The following is a 20,560-nucleotide window of genomic DNA, read 5'->3' as shown; positions in this document are numbered from 1 at the left end:
AGCACTGAAGTCTGTAGCATTTCTTGATGATGTTCTGCACATCAGATGATGATTTAAACAAGTCTTAAACTAGTATAACTAAAAAAAACCCCTAGCAGCTGTTCAATAGATGCTGGGGCAGGCCCATTATAAAATGTACTATGGTATGTCATAATGGTTAGGATACCAGTACATTCTATTTTTAGTACCATTGACTCAGTCACTTGAGTTCAAAAAATAAGCAGGGAACATCTGTTTATTGAAAGGATTTCCTCTACACTAATTTCTTTCTCTATTCCATCCTTTATAAAGTACTTCCAAAATTTTTAACTGATTCTTTTCAGAGTATAATCCAATTTATTTTCCAATATTCTGACACTGCATTAATTTTATTTTCTTATTAATAACTGATGCTGTGAAAAAGTAATTACTGTCTGCTGTTTCTTAATTTTTTTTTTTTTTTAATAATTTGGGGTGTTGCTTTTGCTATGTTTTTCTGAATTTTAAAGATGCTCAAGATCCCTCCATAAAGCTACTGCACCAAAAATCATACTGCTGGATTGTCAAAACAAATAGCAGTTTAACTGCCATCCATGACTCTGGTCCAGTATCTCTGTCAGAATATTTATCAGCTATTCAGCCAAATACTCGTAGAGCAGCTGTAGCCCTAGTCAGACTGAGTCTTATTCTGTCCTTCCTTTTAGCCTTGCCGTATGATTCATCTTTCTTCTTTTAGAATATTAGTCTATTTATATGTTGTAGAAGAAAGCAATAGCAAATTAAAGGTAAACACATGCATATTAGCATGATACAATTCTATACAATTAAAGCAATTTAAGTACTTCCCAGAATGGACATGCTTGGCATATGGTGTGAAAAAAGGAGGGGGACACTCACATGACATGGGTATGGCTTTTTGATAATGCTACCATGACAACTACTCCACAAAAATACAGGAACTTCACTTTGTTTTCTGAGGAAGTTCAAGAGCTTTTGCTTTTGTATGACTATATTTTTTTTTCTTCTCTGAGCATCTCTTCCCAGAGGCCACCCAGCTCTAGCTATTTTATTGAGTAAGGCTCTGACCATGTGTTAGCCAGTATGTTTATTTTTCATAGGATAAGGTGACTTATTTTACTTTTTCCCCCCTAAGCTCCTCTGCTGTATAACCACAGAGGTTAGGAGAAAGAGGTATCAAATATTTGTCAAATAATTCAGATCCTAGTCTGATCTCTTTTAGAATCCTGCTTTGATATGAGGGCCTCTTGATCTTGTTGGGGTTTTGTTGCTGTGTTCAAGTCTACAAGTACACAGCAGGTTGAAGGATCTGAACTGTGTTAGCAATTTTCTCCTGTAAGAGCCATTCTTATTTAATTTTGACACATTACAAATAACTGACTGTAAGCTAATAGTAACACTCTCTTCACCTCCCATAACCTGTAGTAAGATAAATAAACAGTCATCACAATCCAATGCAAAACTGAGAGTGTGAAAGTCACTGAGAAAGAAATACTGCAGCAGCTCTATCAAGTGTGATTCATATTTCTGATCTCAGTCCAGCTACTAGTGGGCAGGTGTCCACATCACAACCCTGACATAACTGGCACAATCTGTCCCACCTTTGCTGGAAGCCTGTACTAAAAAGAAAGAAACAAACAAACAAATAAAAACACAGCTTGGTTTGTTGTCGTGATTGAATTAACTCTAGCCCATAAGGATTGTAATAGATAGGTTAAAGTCCTTTGAGACAGTCCTTAGCAGTGTAATGGAGAGAGCTCAGAAAGAAAGACAGTTTAGATTTATTTGTTTTATTAAAATATCACATGTTCTACTGGGCTAACTGCTTTGTTTCTTAATCACTGCAATGCAAAATAAACTTTCTGTATTGCCAAAACATAAACTTTTCTTATTACCAACCCATTAGTGTTTTCAAGGATTCTAGTGAGGCATCTCAAGTGTAAAAGATAAGATGGAGGTGTTTTCAGGAGCCAGATATTACTGTCCATATTTACAATATAGAACTTCATCAAACAGATTACTTGAAATGCCCTCTTTGGTAGACAATAACTGTTAACATCATGTTTACCTTTTAGATGATGCTTCCCCTGAAAACTTCTCTTTGGCATTTCCAGAACTAGATCAGCAGCTGCAGGTAAACTTTTATTTTGTTATGACAGTTCTACTTCACATTCACTATATTTGTTGTTATAAATAGCCTCTAGTTGTTACACTAAGGTGGAAGTTTTTAGTGGTGCTTTTCTAGCCTATAAACATTTAATAAGACCGTATATATCCATAGAAGAAAACATTGTCTTTTCAAGATCTACAGAAAATTTAATTTAACATTTTTAGTCCAGCTGCAGGGAAATTACTATTTTAACAATTTCGCCTGCTTTTAAGACTTTCTATACAATTCCTGCAGTGCTGCTGCAGTGCAATGAAGAGAGTTCTCATTCATTTGATGGGAGAAGGAATGAGACAGGCATTATATATTCTAATGCCTGCAGGCTGCACTATGATATCATCAGTTTTCTCAGAAGCCTTCCAAGAGAATAGTTTTGTGACCAGTCTGATTTGTCAGCATAGGATGATGGGCCCCCAATATACTGGACAGTGAGCAGTTGATGGCAGCTCCATGGTTCACCAAGCACAAAGCCTGTTCTGCATCCAGGGATTATTTTTTCCTCTGTGGTGGTTCTGGAGTGTTTGCTAGCTTTTGTAGACTACTTCAGATCATCTGTTTTCCCAGGAGCATTTCAACTTCCCCTGATATTTCACTATGAAGGCATTTGTTTCCTGACTGTAACTTGAGAAAGGTATTAGTAGACCATTCGTTGTCCAATAATGTCATCTTTCCTGTACCCATCAACTCGTGAGACAACACAGGAGGGCTGCTGACTTCAAGGGCTGACACTTCTGTCCTGCTGCTCTCATCAAAAGGATGACTGAGAAAGGAATGGAGGATGACAGAGGCTCTTCTTGCTCTATCCCTCTCATCCTGAGGATATGTGCAGGTTCTTCAGGCATAAGTAGGAATTAATAACTGCTTAAGATTTGGGACAAAAGGAACAGGGTAGGATGCTAACCTCTTTATTCCACTAACTTTCCAGCCCAGCGAACATGATCAGTACTTTTTTTTCCTCAGAAGAATTGAATTTGAGAAAAGCAATCATGTTTCATGGCTGAAGCACTGAATTGAAAGTAAAGAACCTGCATTTTGCTTCCAACTCCATCAGTGACACATTGCCTAATCCTGGAGTTTCTTCATCCCTCTGTTCATCTCTGAAATTAAGTTAATGAATTTTACCTTTTTTGTTAAAGAGCATTAAGATCACTGGGTGAAGGTTGCTCTAAAAAAGCAAAGTATGATTATTGTTGCTGTTGTTGATACATAAAAACAAAATCACTAGCATAGATATAAGTATTCTACAGGACAAGTGATGATTTTTTTATTAGGACTTTTATGACCCATATTTCTGGAACCAATAATATACTCTAAATATGGAATTTCATGATAGACTGAAAATGCTCCTCTGGAAACATTCAAGTGTGCTGGATAAATAATAGCTCTTCAATAGAAGTTTTTAAGTACAAACTAACACAATCCCACTAAGTGTATCCCATTGGTCTGTTAAGTACTTGACTTTTTTTTCAAGAAAACCTTCCTTTACTCTCATGATCTCAATGTGATAACAAAATCAAAGAAACAATCAAAGGCTTTGATTCATATAATGTTCTTTTTATTATCCTTCATAAACTCTCTTGGTAATATCAGGGTAGCTGAAAGGATAACTTATGAAAACTACCTGTCTGACTCAACCACTTAAAAGTGTAAAATTTGTGGTAGCACTTCATCCTTTAGCTTTTCAAGCTTATGTGCATATTTATATTTCGAAACCTTTATGTTCATCCAAGGGCAGTTAAGTCAACACAGGATTCTGAGCTGATGGAGAGGTAATATTGCATTCAAATTTAGCAATAAAAACTTGAATTTCCTTGCTTTTGTCAACCTGCATCACAGCTTCATGTGATAACTATTTTATGTAATTACAATATTTTTGATCACTTTAAAATTTCAAGCAAATTTTGATACAAAGTAATCATTTACCTCATTATATTTCTTATTAATTGTGGTTTTTTTCAATTGCTATAATCCAAATTGCTGAGGGTTTGTCAGAACTGTATGGCATGTGCTTGCAGTTCATGCCATCTTTGAAACAGGTAGCTCCTGTATTACAGAAACAAGTAAACATGGGCTTCCCCAGGACCTACAGAAGTAGTGAATGGTGGTATCCCTTGTCATTCAATCCATGTTTTTTTTTGGTCCCAAAGTGCATTAATATAGAGCACACACATGAAGGGTCATGTAAATGAACCTTTTAATCAACTGTGGCAATAGCAGCCTGAAATGCTTGAATTTGTAACAATGCTGGTACATATGTTCATAATAAAAATATCATATCTTAGAGCCACAAGATTTTCATCACTGTGCCATAAATACAGTAAAAAACATTTGAATTTTATTTAAAGAAGCAAACTATAAATCCAGGTTAGGTGGCTATGTAGTAATAAGCACCTTAAAAAAAGAAGTAATAACTTTTCAGGTTTCAAGCATACAAAGGAAAATTTTGAAACCTGTTTTAAAAACAAACAAACAAAAAGCCTAAATTAGCTGATCCTTAAGCTGGATTTTGAAAGCAGCTTGAAAGCTATGCAAGTTCACCGAGTCACTTGGAAAATCAGAGCCTTAGAATTCTATGCATGCAGGCAGCAGACCACAGCCTGAGTACCAAGCAATTTGCACCTCTGTTTTAGGCTTCAAGCCCTCGTCTTCCTATGTTAGGCCCTGGCAGACAACTTGGCTATTTGAGCAGAATTACCTAGTGGTCCCACTTTTCCTCCCACAATCCTTCCATACCTATTCCCTGGGCAGCAGTATCAGATGGCAGGGCAAAGTTCAGTGCAGCCTCCCCTTGGCAGGGTAACAAACCCTGCTGTCCAAGCATGCAGCTCTACAGAGGTAGAGGTGGGATTGCCTGGAGACAAGGTCTTTCTAGGAGACTTAGTAAAAAAGCTCGTTCTCTATAAGAACTCTTACTAAAGGATAGTTGTATTTGCAGCTACTTTCTGAAGAACAAAAATGATCAGTATGTGTATTCTGATGTACTAGCTAGCTTCAGACTAACATGTTTTATTTTCAAATTACTTTTTTGAATGTTACATTTTTCTACATGTTCCAAGAAGCAATTTGTAAGAAAATAACTCAACTACTCTAAATCAAAACTGATATGTGGTCAACCAGACATGAAAGCCCTACATATGAGAACAGAGCAGCTTAAGCTATATTTGCAGCTTTATTCTTTAAAAAAACCTCCACAACTAAAATAACTTCCTGCTAAGTTATCAGTGAAACAAAACTCGTATTAATTAATTTCTTGCTTTCAATTCCTTTTGTTTGCAATATTGGAAATTATTCTCTTCCCACTAACAAGCATTACCTGCTTATTTGGGCTTTGGTGTCTTTTCCCCCCTCCTGTGTGTGAGCCATTTGGCGGGTAGTGCAGCAAGGGTAGGCTGGTTACACTTGTCGCTCTGTCACTGGGAAACTTTAACCTTTGCCTTGTGTAAAAGCTGGACAGGGCCTTGGAAGGCACTTCCTTGATTAGCTGCATAGTGGCCCCTCTGACAGACACTTTACTGCGGGTTATCTGCTGTATTTAGAAACATACATCAGCATGAAAGGCCTTGTTTAGGTCACTGAATGGAGAGGAGGGTATCTAGTGTAAAGTACCTGCATTGCTATGCCCATTGGGTTGTCTGTCCCGTCCCAACACTTCCTGTGACTTGCTCAGTTCATCTCTCTGTTCTACATCGAAGTCTTTATTCTAGCTGAGAGCTGGATCCTGAAGAGGGAAGAACACAAGTCACATATGGATACACAGGGTGTTCTATAATTCTTTATCTTTCAAAACCAGGTTGGATGGGGCTCTGAACAACCTGGTCTAGTGGAAGGTGTCCCTGTCCACAGCTGGGAGTTTGAACAAGGTGATCTTTAAAGTCCTTTCCAACACAAAACAATTATATGGTTCTGTGGACTCCTCTCATGAAATTGTGAGCTTGAGAGACATTTATGTCACATTTTGTATTACAAATCTGTGTAGTTAGATGGCTATAAAATTGCTGCAACAGAGAAAAAGCTCCAACCATTTATAACATCAGTTTTTAAAATCAAGGGATAGTTTTTCTTGCTTTAGTGGAGAATGCCCATATAACAGATGTAATGAAAAGTTATGAAAGTGGCAGTGTGTTGTGTGTGATATAAGCATTTAGCAGAAACCTTGTTTACTCTGGAACTTTAATTGCTTCTACTGAATGCCAGGATTCTTGTTAGACACATAAATTAATTTCAGAAAGTTTAAAAGTATACTGTGTTTTTAAAGAGGATGCTATATTTTTTTGAAATATATATTGATTCCCATGAGAATTCCTAGAGCACTGTGGTGCTCTATAATTAGATTTGATTGCCTATGAACTTGACAAGTCTCCTGTAATGCTGCTGTGATAACTTTGGTCTTAGATTATATAAGACCATGTTATGCATGTATGTTAACATGTATGCATGTTCACCAAGTCAGAGCATCATACTAAGGTTAGAAAAGAATGGAAAATCTCCCAGGAAGGAGAGCAAAACTCACAATTGCTCTCATCCAGTTGACCTGAATTATTTGGATGAAAGAGAACTGCTTACTTTCATAGTAAAACTAGACTAGACTAGATGTATCCTAAAATAGGTATCTGAAACTGGTGGAAGAGTTCCAGTTGCACAACAAAAAGTAGCTGCAATGTGCTATTTTTGCTTAGCACAATGTGTTTTTTTCCATCATAGAGGAGTGCACAAGGCCATATAATGAACATAGGCCACATTCAAAACATTGGCATTGGATTTTCCAGTTTTCCAGCAGAGTTTAGCTGCAAGTTACCAAATTTGCAAAAAGCAAGACACCACTCTTTAATTAGACCAGTGCTGAAGACTTCTAGACAAGTTCACATGAGCTGGAAAAACTGCCTGATACATTTTTTTCTTGAAACTTCAACTTTTTCAGGAGAAAGTTTTAATTTTTTTTCCACAGTTAAACAAACATGTAAATGCAAATAAACTTCAGTGAATTAGAAAATCAACTGTTTAAAAGTTTTTGAACGCTTGGGTGGCACTGTCAACTCTACAGCTTTTGTGGATATGGAATGCTGATATTCATATGGCAAGGCAAAAGAATATGTCACATGAGTGAAGCAAAAAAAAAAAAAAATCAAACCTGAAAACTGTCATTCTGTGTCCCCCCAGCAAAGATTTTATTTAGAATACCTCCTTCAACCTGCCTTAAAAAGCAGGCAGAGAGGAGGTCAACCAGATGATTAGAGGAATGGAGCACCTCTCCTACAAGGAAAGCAGGTCCATTCCAACCCAAACCATTCTGTGATTTCCTGTTTCTTCATGAACTGCCTTTGCATGTCATCTTCCAACATCTTTCATATCTGGATTCTGAACAAAAGTCTAAATAAACAGTGCATATGTCTTGTAAAGGTCTACATATATACATGCAGTTACAGGATGGTCTATAAGAGGATCTCTTAGTGTCTACCTGCTGGATTCTGTAGAACATTTATCAATGTTACAGTGGGTTACTCAACAAAATACAAGGAAAAATCAGACCTTGTTGAAAATCAGGCGTAATAGGATAGACCACCAGTATAACTCTCAGCTGTAGCTTTTGTACTAGCTTTGTGAGCAAAATCAGAGATGCTGCATGTGCATATTTTGCCAGCACAGGAAAATGAGGGTGGATGACACTGAAGCCTGAAATGAACAGGATGAAAAGTAGCAACTGTTGCCATTTAATGCAACTTACTTTGGCAGGGTTTTTTTTTGCTTGTCTAGCAGGTATACTTTTATTTACATTAATTTATGGACAGGCAAGGTACTTCATGAAGCAGCAAGCTCAGGCTGTCCTAAGAGGAAGTTAAAGTATGGCTGTTTGTTTCTTAGTAAAAAAAAACCCCATAGTGCAAATTGAATTTTATTAAGGCCTTCTGAAATTAGTCACCTCAGTAAACTAGCAATCTCTTAACATAAAAATATTATACAGACTTCATGGAATGCCATTGGATAGTATGTGCAATACTTCCCATTGCCTGGCCACAGACATTTAGAAAAGTCCTTCCAGGTGGAATGGAGATTTGTATCTCTCCCATGTTATTGCAGTAGAAGGTGTTTTCTAAATAAGCCTGTTTCATATCCTACTGACCAGAAATTACTCATGGATGCTGTAGATACTATCTCTGAAACCTTTCTTAGAAGTCTTCAAATTACAGAGGAGCAAACCAAATTCTTCAGTTCCAGCTGCCCCATGCCTGGAAGTGTTCAAGGCCAGGTTGGACGGGGCTTGGAGCAACCTGGTTGAGTGGAAAGTGTCCCTGCCCAGGCAAAGGGGCTAGAACTAGATATTCTTGAAGGTCCTTTCCAACCCAAACCACTCTATGATATGATCCAATGATATTCTATCTAGTCATTTGAAAACATAATCACATTTATGTTTAAAAGAAAAATACACTAATAATTTAAAGGTTCTTGATATAGTGCTTAATACCATCAGACAAATTGAAAATAATTTTATGAACAGAAATTAGTAAATTGATTGTATAATTTGTTTTAAGTTTAATTTAAGTGCTAAAATATCAGTGTAAGAAAAAAAACGTCACTGAAGAGGAAACAATAATAGGAAGGGGTTTAAAAGTCAGCAACTGGTTCTGAGTGAGACTTAGATACTAAGTTTCAGCATGACTAGATAATTTTTAGCTCTCTATATATATCTTTTGAGTGGGAAGCTGGAATATAGAAACTGAACACTTTTAATTTTTAAACTGATTTAAACCAGCTAGATTAGAAGAAACTAAATTGGAAGCAAATCCAAGGTGGTTTTTGCTTTGTTTTTGCTGTGTTTTTCTTTTGAAGTATCACTGTTTGGGGACTTTCCCCTTGGTACTGTTCAAAATTGTTTTATTGTGACGCACTTGTTGGTGGCTGATCTCTGGTAGATAGCAGAGATGCTGCTTTGGCTCATCCCTGCATTCTTGGATTAGAGCACTGAGACTTCTATATTCAGTCTTGTTAAATTTATGCTTATTATTTGTGTAGCTATATGAATGGTGCTACTGCTCATCCACATTGAAATGCAATTAAAAGCCCTTTTCTAGGGATTAGATTCATCAAGTAATGAGCTGTCCTTTTCCTTGGGTTCCCAAAATCTCCAAGATCAAGGAGGATGAAACAGTGTGCTGCAAAACAATTCTGCTGCAACAGTTTCACATTTAGAACATAGAAAATGAGTGTCTGTGTTAAAATTTCAGGGAGGAATCACATACCATCTACAAGTACTTGCAAGGTCCATATATTACTTACATCTGTGATTTGGGTTATGTCTGAAGCCAGTTTACCCTGTCTCCTGAACAAAAATGTTTTTAATCTTTGACTCTGAATATGCTTAGTAAAATTTAAATTTCCAGTTTAGATAAAACAAAGGATTACAAGATCATAAACAGGAAAAATCCGACTACTTGTGCTTTTCTTTTCCTAATAATGTCATTAAGGGAATATTATACTATATGGAAGAGTCAGGATAGGACAGAAAGAAATGCAAAATAATCTACTAACTAATAATCTAATAACTCAATTGGATATTATTTAACTGGGCAGTAAAGGAACTATTTTAAGTGTTTCCTTTTACTTCAAACACGTGGCTCAAGCGTGCTATTTGGAGTTCATTTACAGTCAATAGATTCATGGTGAATAACTTAAAAATACTTCCTGAAAGTGTTATAACCAAAATGTGACAGTCAAGCCTGAAGCCTGAATTAAGATGCATTCTTTTTTAGGAGCAAAAAGCGCCTACATTTAACCAAAATGTACTTTCAAGAACTTTGATGAAATTCACATGAGGAGTCCTAGGACAGATTGGTTTTATTTGGCATATTTATTACATTCAGTGTGCGTTGAAAAAGGCTGATTTTGCTGCAATGATATCATTTCCTGCAGTGAAAAGATGTGTGTGATAGGTCTGACCAATGCATCAGCTTTAGCATTTACATATCACTCTAGCTGAAAAAGAGGGAGGTAAGGGAGAAATCCTTATTTGAAAAATCTTCAGAGATATTTTGCAAAGCTGACAAGGAGAGTTCTGAAAATTCTTACAATGTTTGAAGTTTTACACATATGCAGGGAACTATTCTGGGCTTTTTCCTTCCATGAAAGGCTATCACTAGGAGTAGCTGGCCATATCCTGCAGTTAAGGGAACAAATTCTTTAGGTATTATCACAGGAATTTAGATAAATACTGTATCTTTCAAAATATGTGGGGCTTTAACTAATATTTCATTCAAAAACAGTGGGGTTTTTTTTCTTCTTTTTTTTTTCTTAAAGCCTCTGCCTCCTTGTCATGACTCTAAGGAATCTATGCAGGTGTATAAACAGCACTGCAAAATAGCAGAAGAGTACAATGAGGTCAAGAAAGAAATTGCCCTGCTGGAAGAAAGAAAGTGAGTAACTTTCCCAAAGGATTTACTGTTGTATATTCTCTTTGTAAAACCATGTTTGAAACATGAAGGTTTAACACTGTATTTTCTGACCTTATATACATATACACTTATATATGTATATACTTATTTATACATACCTTGTAATTGTGGCCTTCCAGTATCTGAAGGAAGCCTACAAGAAAGATGGAGAGAGACTACTTATAAGGGCCTGGAGTGACTGGACAAGGGGGAATGGCTTTAAACTGAAAGAAAGCAGGGCTAGATGGGATATTGGGAAGAAATTCTTCCCTGTGAGGGTGGTGAAGCCCTGGCACAGGTTGCCCAGAGAAGCTGTGGCCGTGCCATCCCTGGAAGTATTCAAGGCCAGGTTGGACAGGGCTTGGAACAATCTGGCCTAGTGGAAGGTGTTCCCTGCCTGTGGCAGGGGGTTGGAACTGGATGAGCTTTGGGGTCCCTTCTAACCCAAGCCATTCTATGATTCTATGATTTCATGCCTCTGCCTGATGGTCACAGTAGAGCACAAGTTGGCCATTGCTCTGTAGGATCAACTGAGGCCACTAAGGGCTCTGGGCCCTCAGCTTTGTGGATGTCCCTTAAATCCTTCATTGACAGCCTCTAGGTCATATAACAATCCAGTTCAGCTGGTACAGGTCCCCTTTTCAATTTTAGGTTTTTTTCAATAAACTTTGCATGATTTAATGAAGAACATAATGGATCCTCATTTAGGCTTCGAATACTTGACAATATTAGTAAACATGTTTTTGTGAGGTGGGAATCTTCAGCTGCAGAAACAAGATGATGGGAGGGAAAATGTTAAAATCCTGTAGTCTTACAAGACAGCCAAAGAACTCCCTGAATCCAAACTATGCAGCGTAAGAAAGTGAGATGTCTTTATCCGCGTTGATGGCTATAGGCACAATATAGTTACTTTTTTGCCTGAAGTGTCAAAGCTAGTTGAAGTTTCCCACTGCAAATCCCCTTCCACTGAAGGACCTGGTGTGGCACTCAGATGCTGACAGACTGGAATAAAAGCTAAAAAAGAAGATGTCCAATGTCATGGGAAAATGCATTTTGCATTTGATTCATCATTTTGCAGTGTTTCCATTTGATCCATCATGAATTGAACTAGGCCAATCAAAAGTAATTGGTATTTTTAAAAATATTAGAAGATAATTAATCATTAAAAATTTGCAATGATTTTTCAAATTTGGTTGTCTAATATAAGCTGCTCACATATGTATTTGGCAATCAATTCAGTGGAAACCACGTCTTTGTCTACTCTGAAAATCCAAGCACAATATAAAATATTAAATGGTTGTTTAAGTGCTTGACTTTAGTTGTATAAACACCAAAGGTAGCCTTAAATCATTTGGGTTTTAGAGTCTAATATAAATCCATTATTATTATTATTATTATTATTGGCACATCCCTGAATCAGTTATGCCTATTTATGAAGAATGCTTGGAGCCATGAAAATGAGACATTCATGTATATTTTTGCACTTTCTGGAATTAAAAAAACATTGCTGTATGAATGCAATTTTTTTAATCGATAAATCTGTGGTACTAGATAACTTAGAAATGGTTTGCTTCTTGAGAACGGCAGGTAGACGCACAAACTTGTTTACCTGAACTCACAACTATCCTAATCAGCCTCTGAGCCCAGAGGTCAGCCTCTCAGTGGTGCTTGTCCTGGATGAATTAAAGGGCTTCAGGCTGGCATTTTCCTTCATTCCACCAGTGGATGTCAACAGTGGAACAATGTCAGGAAGCTTCCACCACTGCTATCTTTGCTGAACCTGTTCTGTGGATTCCATGCTCCCATAAACATATGTTAAGAATGGCTGAATAAGGCAACAAATGGAATTATATTATTGTGAGTCTTATGTACCTTCTAATTATATATTTGCTGCCTTGTGTTCACATGCTGTATAGCTGTGAAGTGCCTAAACATGACAAATATCATGGCAGCACTTTTCACACCTCCCATGTGTTTTAATCTGAAAAAGTGATCCTACCGCACTGGGATCAAAGACGTTTAATTTCCTACAGACTGGTGCACTGTGGTTGCCTGATTTTGTGGTTTAACAAGCTGCAAGTGCCAGCTGAAGGTGTTTTTTCTCCAGATGTGGACTGTTTATAACTGTTTATAATCCATCCAGGCAGATTATCCATTTTGTAGTATTTTGGAGCAGGTCTCATGAGACTGCCTTTCCCCCATGGGCTATCTTTCCTTTCTGTAGCAGTCTGTTTTTATTAAACCCTCCAGAAACTAACTGGGACCTCTTTACCACATGAAGTTTGGTTGAAATTGAAAGGTGGATTAGAAAGTTATTAGGACACGTGTAACTTTACATACATGTAAGCAAACAAACCTGAACACGTTAGCCTTGATTTTTATCTAAAGCTAGATAGAAAGGGAGTATAAGTGTGGAGGCAATGGAGTAAGTGAGAAGTAAAAGAGTTTTGCTCTAGTGTTCACTGATTGATGTCTAAAAACATTATCAGCACTTACAGTTTGAGAGTTAAAAGCAGTTTAGGGGGTAGCATATACTGAATGAAGAGTGGATTAGAATGGCTGGGGTGGCATGCATGTTTTGCACTGTGTGTGTATATATATATATATATATATATGCATGTATATACTTATGTGTGTATATACTTATATATACACCTTGTAACTGTGGTCTTTCACTACCTGAAAGGAGCCTGCAAGAAAGATGGAGAGAGACTATTTACAAGGGCATGTAGAGATAGGACAAGGCAAAATGGTTTTAAACCAATAGAGAGTAGGTTTGGATTGGATATTAGGAAGAAATTCTTCCCTGTGAGGATGTTGGGGCACTGGAAATGGTTTCCCAGAGAGCCCTGGCTGCCCCATCGCTGGAAGTATTGAGTATTCCATTTTTAGAAGGGAAGGATGCTTTAACTTGTCTAAAAAGTCTGATGAGATGTACAAGCTTTTAGCCTAAAAACCAATTATAATCAAATTGAAAACATGGAGTTTACAGTTTTCTAAAATTCGCCCCTGCTGTGGTCATCTTCTTCTACATTCGAATTTGAATGTATGGAAATGAAGATTCCCAATTGCCTACTACACCTGCCATCTATTGTCTATTTCTCTTAAATATTATTTTGATAAAATGGACAGTGATCAATTTTAATCCCTTGTAATGGGAACAAAGAGCTTTTATAGTGTTTTTCAGTGTACATTTTTATCAAAGGCAATCACAAGTGCTGTTGGATGGTACCCCTGCCAGTGCTCCCAACTTCTCTCCACAGATCAATTCACTTGTGTCATTCCAATGGCAAGTCCCACCTGGCAGCTTCTGTACCTGTGGTGTCTGCTGATAGTACACACAGAATGCTGAAGGCTGTGACTGACAGGAAAAAAGCAGAAAATTGATTGTGCAAATATTTTTTATTTGTTGGCTAGGGGGAAGAAATAATATTAACCTGACATAAATATCTGTACAAGTATTAGAGCTTTTCAGCAAAAAAAAAAAAAAAAAAAAAAAGGAATAGAGATAATTCTGCTTTAAACAATTTTTGTTCCAACCACCAAAGTTCAGTGTAACCTTTCATACATGAAATAATATATGCAGGTATAGTTTTATATATATATATGGGGGTTTTTTAAGAAATAGAAAGTTGAAAAATATTGTTTTATAAATAGTGAAAAACATTGAATCTTTTACAAATTTTCAAAGGCTTTTACTTCTGCTTAGCTTGACTTGTAATGTGAACATCGAGTATGGACAAAGTAAAAAGTCAGTGAAGTGAAATGACAAGGGTTGCTTTTCATCAAGGCAAGAACAAAGCTTACTTAGTTTTTCTTTTGTGCAATATAGATGGCAAGAAAATGTACTAGGCTGGCAGTGGGAGAGAAGATGACAAGAATTTCACAGGAAAATGGGAAATGCCAAAGAGAAAAAGAGGTTGCAGTTTCAAAAAAGGGAAAATCAAAGGACAAAGCAAATAAGGAAAGGAAAAGAAGTTACTCAAGAACAAAAAAGGAAGCAAGAATTTGAAAGTACATTGGGTAGATTTTTTGCTAATTTAATCATAGCTTTGTTTGCTATCTTCACTCAAACTCTTCACATTTATGCCAGCAATACGTAGTACAAGGGAAAAAAACCACTCTGGAATGGGAGACATGCTTGAAAATAAAAGAAAAGGGTGTGGAAGCGAGAACACACCACATTTAGGGCACAGAATGTAATTTAATTTATGTTCCAGAAACACACACGTATTTCCATAACAGATGGTTTTGGGTATCTAACTTTGGGTGAAAGGGATGGGATGGCTGGTTATTTTGAGCACTTGTTATATTGCTATTACTAGATAATGACCCTGGATTATGTAGTTAAATATTAGAGTTGCCATGGTTGCTAGCTCTATCTTATATTCTTAGCACTGGCTGATTATCTCTTTTTCCTCCCCCAGACAATTCTAATATAACTCTACAGAAAATATCATTTGATCACCACCTGGTTTAGGATCATTCATTTTCTTGGCCATGGATATGATTTCTTTTCCTTCTTTTACACATTACAGTAGACATAGAATCATAGAATTGTTAAGGTTGGAAAAGACCTTTAGGATCATCAAGTCCAACCACCAACCCAGCACCACCTCTCTGTTCACCATTAAACTGTGTCCTCAAGTGCCACCTCCACGTGTTTTTTTTAACACCTCCAGGGATGGTGACTCCACCACTTCCCTGAACAGCCCAATATAGTGCTTTACAAACCTTTCAATTAAAAAGTTTTTTCCTGATATCTAATCTGAACCTCCCCTGGCACAACTTTAGGCCATTTCCTCTCACCCTGTCCCTTGTTCCCTGGGAACAGAGCCTGGCCCCCACCTGGCTCCACCCTCCTGTCAGGGAGTTGTGGAGAGTGAGAAGGTCCCCCTGAGCCTCCTTTTTGCCAGGCTGAGGCCCCCCCCAGCTCCTTCAGCTGCTGCTGGTGCTCCAGACCCTTCCCCAGCTCCATTCCCTTCTCTGGACACCTTCCAGCCCCTCAATGTCTCTCTGGTAGTGAGAGGCCCAGAACTGGACTCAGGACTTGAGGTGCGGCCTCAGCAGAGCCCAGCACAGGGGAACAGTCACTGCCCTGGTCGTGCTGGACACGCTATTTCTGATAAAATCCAGGATCCCAGTGGCTCTCTTGGCAAATGACATACAGTGGAGATGCCTGCTTAATTTTGTAGGAGCCTTTCTTATGTTTTAGCTTGCTCTCATGACCGTAGGACTGTTTCTAAGCTTTTTAGTCTAGAGGATTTCTCCAGGTACACTGTTTCTTGAGTGTCTTTCTCGACACTGTGAAGACAAGCTGTTTTCAGATTTCCAGGTACTTCAGAAAAAGATTGGCATAAACCTTAAAGGCAACCTTTTAGCTCAGTAATTTTTTGCATTCTAGACCTGTTTTTTCATCATCTCACATGTATGCAAAATGTATGTTACTTACCAAATACTAGAAATTAAATTACAGCTTTTCTAATATGGAGACTTCCTCTTCTAAAGGAAGTGTTCTTGCCTTTGGAAGGTCCTTTCCAACTCAAACTTTTCTGTCATTCTCTGACCTTTTATGTGTTGGCATCTGAGACACATTTACATTAAAGCAAAGTTTAATGTCTTTAGTGATGTTGTTTTTAGATTAATTAGTAGACTTTGAACATGCAAGGACAATCTCCTCAGACAGCAGTTACCTTACAGTGTGTCATAATTCCCCATTATGGGAAAGCCATGCCAAATATGGGAAGAGAAAATGACCTTATGGCCACCAGTACACGCCAGTTGTCGGGGAAGATACTGTACTGCCACAGATGCATGATCCTGGATACCTTGTTCACAATGGGGGAAAGACAAATCTGATTCTTTGTATTCTGGAAACTGTTTTCCTTGTGTCCAGTCCATTTCTAAATACACTCATCTGCAGACAGTTATCTGCTTAGTCTGTCACTTTTCTTTGTATTTATTCCTTGTGAATATGAGTGTTAAGGAGCTCTGTTCTCTGCATGTTCAGTCATTAAGGCCAGAACAAGAGAAATAATTTTGCTAAGACCATGCGTGCTTTTCTCCTGTTTTGGCATGGCTTATGATCTATTGGTTTATGATGCAAATCACTAATGTTGCCTCCCAAACCCCTCCCCAAAAAAGAACACTTCAAGTGCAAGTTACAGATTGTCTCAAAGCTTTGAGTACCTCAGCACTAGTTTAGAAAATACCTTATCAATACCGTTAATATTTAAACTTGGGGTAACCATTAACAGAAAACACAGATTACACAGTGCTACATCTATTTATTAAGCATCCACAACAAAGTCTAGATGGTGCAAGAGCTTAGTATGGTGTTCTCTAACCTCTGAAAGCTAAGTTCAAATCTTGGATTAGATCAGATGTAAATGTTAGTTACTGTCCTCATCCTTTTGTGAGCTCCGTAAACTACACCATTCATAACATTTAGCAATTCCCTGGTACTCTAATTTTAGATCTGTGGCAAGCTGACAGTATTAGCCTGAAACATCACCCTATCCCACAAACAGGTGTTGATCCTGATGGGAAGGGAGTAAGTAGGTTCTGCTGACTCAGAAGTGGGCAATTTTACTACCTCAGTGCAAGGAAATTGCTTTCTGTGAGGGAGGTACGAGAGTGTGGACTACAGCAATAAGTATATTTTGATTTAAATGCACTTAGAGTTTGTTTGCTAGCAAAGCTAAATCCTGGGGAGGGAAGTTATCTGTGCTACTTGAGTATTACTGGAGAGCAGCATGAAAGCCATGCCTGCACAGAATGTCATCAAATCAGGACTGACATTCATTAATAGAGCTGTCTGAGTTTACGCGTTGCCTTTCTGTGCCTCTCCTGGCTCAAGTCCAGAGCAGTCAGTACCATTCCTTTTCAAGTACTGAAAGTCCCCACCTGCTTTTAAGATGCTGATTACCTATTAGTGTGTTCACTGCATCTCCCTTTTAAGAAGCTCATGAGTGTAAGAAAAGTAAGGAAGAATGATTCTGAATTCATTTGTTTGGATACTTCTGATTTAACAATCTGTAATTTGAAAGAGCTTAATTTAGCCCTTCAGTCCAACACTGCACCAGAGAGTAATTGCAAAGAAATACTGCAGAAGTTCTGATTTGCTCTCCAGAGACAAAAGTCTTCCAGAGAAAGTCCAGAGAGACTGGGAAAAAAAAAAAAAAAAGGCAACAGGAGTTGTAAAACCTCATTGTCCCTGAATGTATTTCCCACATTAAATCATTCCTCCATGGCCTCTGGCCCATGAATAAGAGCTGTCTAGCAAGATTGTCTTGCCCTCTGAAAATTGGTTGATCTAGAATGGCGCAGCCACAGAGAAATGAAACTCTTAGTGGCTTGCTGTGTTTAAAACTTGTACAGCTATGTTGTGTTAAATGTAAACAGAATGCTACTGAGCAAAAATACCCTTTTGATGTTTTCTCTCAAAAGCCTAATTGAATGCACCTGTCACCTGGTGAAAGGAAAAAGAAGAGGCTTTGCTGCAGCATAGCTGCATTACCTCAGTAGTATAAAACAAAGACATCATATAGGAGGATGCCTATATGCTGCCTCTTTGAGATGAATTAAAATTTCTGTAACAGTTGCTAACTCTTCTCTCTTTTTTCCTTTAATTTTTTATCTAAGGGAAGCACAGTTGGTAGAAATGGCTGTGCCAAGGGTCTCTTCTAACTTGTGACTCTTTCAACTGCGGTAACTGTGACTGTAAACAGTCAACTAAACCATGGGCACACATGCTATCACTGAAAGCTGCAGTAAAGACAGAGGAAGGTCAAACTGATCCTAAAAGAAGGTCAGACAGAAGTGTTTTTCAAAAGCAAGATTTACAGTTTTCCTGCTCTAAGTGGTAGCTTTGCAGCTACAAGTAACATAAGTGATCAGCAAACACAGAAATGTTCTCTTTTCATGAATACTCTGACCTGTGGGAATAGAATTCCTGATCTGTAGGAATTTCCTGTCTGAAAGCATTGGTCTAGCCTGACAAGAGGGCTCCTTTAAGGACTGCAGTGAAATCTACCCACTATGACGGCATTAACAACTTCCCACTGATGATCTACAAGCATTGTTTTGACATGACTGAGAAATAAAGTCACAGGGCTATGAACAGTTAAAAGATTAACTAATCTCTGAGATAGAATGATCAAAAGAACCTTTTAGAAGGGACTTCCTGTAACGGAATTTTCGACTTAAAGGGAAAAAAAAAACCCAGAGGCCAGGCTAGCCTGGTGGGTGACTAAGGGGAGAGCAATTAGATACTCAGTGAATTACTCATGCCTTCAGTGTGTTTTAAGACCTCTTTTATCTTAACTTGTGCTGAGGTAATTTCAGTTGATACTATACAGGAAACTCCGACTCCTGGCCAGCTCTGGGCATACAGGGCACTGTGTGAGTCCATCCAAAAGAAGCCACAGCTTAAATCCTCCTGTGTCTCCACTTAAGAAGACCAGGAAGGGTCAGGTTTGCAGCTATATCACTCTTCCTCAGCAGCAGGGCTAAGGTCTGAGCCTAAACACATTATAGAAACAATAGATGTAGTTCAGATTCAGTGCCTAGTACTTACTGACTGGATTTGTCTGTAGTAGAGAAAAGGAAACCAGGCACACTTCACAGAACTTACTGATAAATCTAACCAACCAAACAAAACCACCTTGCTCTCTTTCAATGATATCTGGTATCAAGAGAAAAATAAATTGTTATTCTTCTGGCAAAGTATTAGCAAGACATCTCCAGGAACTTGATTCTCCACCATGAACTGCATGTTCAGCTCTTACTGACGTTAGAAATCACAGAATCGTGCAATCAATAGAATGGTTTGGATTGGGAGGGACCTCAAAGCTCATCCAGTTCTACTCCCTGCCATGGGCAGGGACACTTGCCACTAGACTGGTTGCTCCAAGCCCCATCCAACCTGGCCTTGAACAGTTCCAGGGATAGGGCAACCACGGGTTTTGGGCAACCTCTGCCAGGGCCTCACCACCCTCACAGGGAAGAATTTCTTCCCAATATCCCATTTCACCCTGCTTTCTTTCAGTTTAAAGCCATTCCCATGTCTTGTCACCTGTGTGAGGAGTCCCTCTCCAGCTCTGTTGGAGCCCCATTTGGTACGGGAAGGGGCTCTAAGGTCTCCCCAAAGCCTTCTCTTCTGCTGAGCAGTCCCAAATACAGACACATGAACACAGCATTTTTCAGGTTTGGTCACTGAACAGCAAACCTATCAGAGATTTTGGAAGCTTCATCTTTTAAAGGGAAAAAGCAGGACTCTAAAAAATTAATTTTCTAGGTCCTTGTTTCACACAAGTTCAAGTAATACAAAGTAAGTTAACAACCCACAGCCCATCTTTGACCTAACACATGACAACAAATTTCTGCCTACTGCTATTTTTAATATTTGGGGTTTTTTTCATAATCATCAGAAAAGAGCTGATTGCCAGACTGGAACAAGTGGAAAAAGAAAGCATGGATGCTGCTCAGCTGGCTAAGGAGTATGCAGAACTGACAGAGGAGAACCGAACACTGAAGCTGGCCCAGACGCAGTGCGTGGAGCAACTGGAAAAGCTCAGAATACAGTACCAAAAAAGACAGGGTTCCTCATAACTCCCAAGTAGCTCATGTGAGGCAGTTCATACAGGATTGTTCCTGTGTTGGAAAGAGATTTTAAAATAAAGATCTGTTTAATATGTTGCAACACTTTACTACAGATACAGAGTATGTAGAAGTCTATATTTGATTTAATGCTTGCCACCCAGTAGCTTAATATAATGGATATTTCATCCATTATATAATGGATGTTTTATTTCAAGTAATGTAATTGAAGTTAATCTATCCCCATTATATGTTCTAGTGGATCAGGTTTCTTTTCTAAACATATTTCTTCCAATTTAAGAAGATATGGACACACTAGAAAATTATATAAATAGTCTCTGTGCTGGAAATTTGGATCATACTAAGGCATACA

General features: G+C 38.1%; 1 protein-coding gene across 3 annotated transcripts in view; it reads left to right on the top strand.

The window, feature by feature from the left end:
* MAP3K7CL (MAP3K7 C-terminal like) overlaps nt 1-20,343 on the top strand; it is a 29,273-nt gene extending 8,930 nt beyond the window's left edge. For all 3 annotated transcript variants that reach the window (XM_082277359.1, XM_082277358.1, XM_082277357.1), the window contains 3 exons: nt 2,073-2,131; nt 10,454-10,569; nt 20,019-20,343. In XM_082277359.1, the coding sequence (XP_082133485.1) occupies nt 2,073-2,131; nt 10,454-10,569; nt 20,019-20,199 (356 nt within the window). In that variant the 3' untranslated portion in view covers nt 20,200-20,343. The remainder of the gene's footprint in view (nt 1-2,072; nt 2,132-10,453; nt 10,570-20,018) is intronic.
* Nucleotides 20,344-20,560: the final 217 nt, after the last annotated feature.

The sequence above is a fragment of the Coloeus monedula genome (genome assembly GCF_965178545.1).
Source record: "Coloeus monedula genome assembly, chromosome: 3".
NCBI classification, from domain to species: Eukaryota; Metazoa; Chordata; class Aves; order Passeriformes; family Corvidae; genus Coloeus; species Coloeus monedula.
The sequence above is the reverse complement of the archived record's forward strand: the minus strand, read 5'-3'. Positions and strand labels throughout refer to the sequence as shown.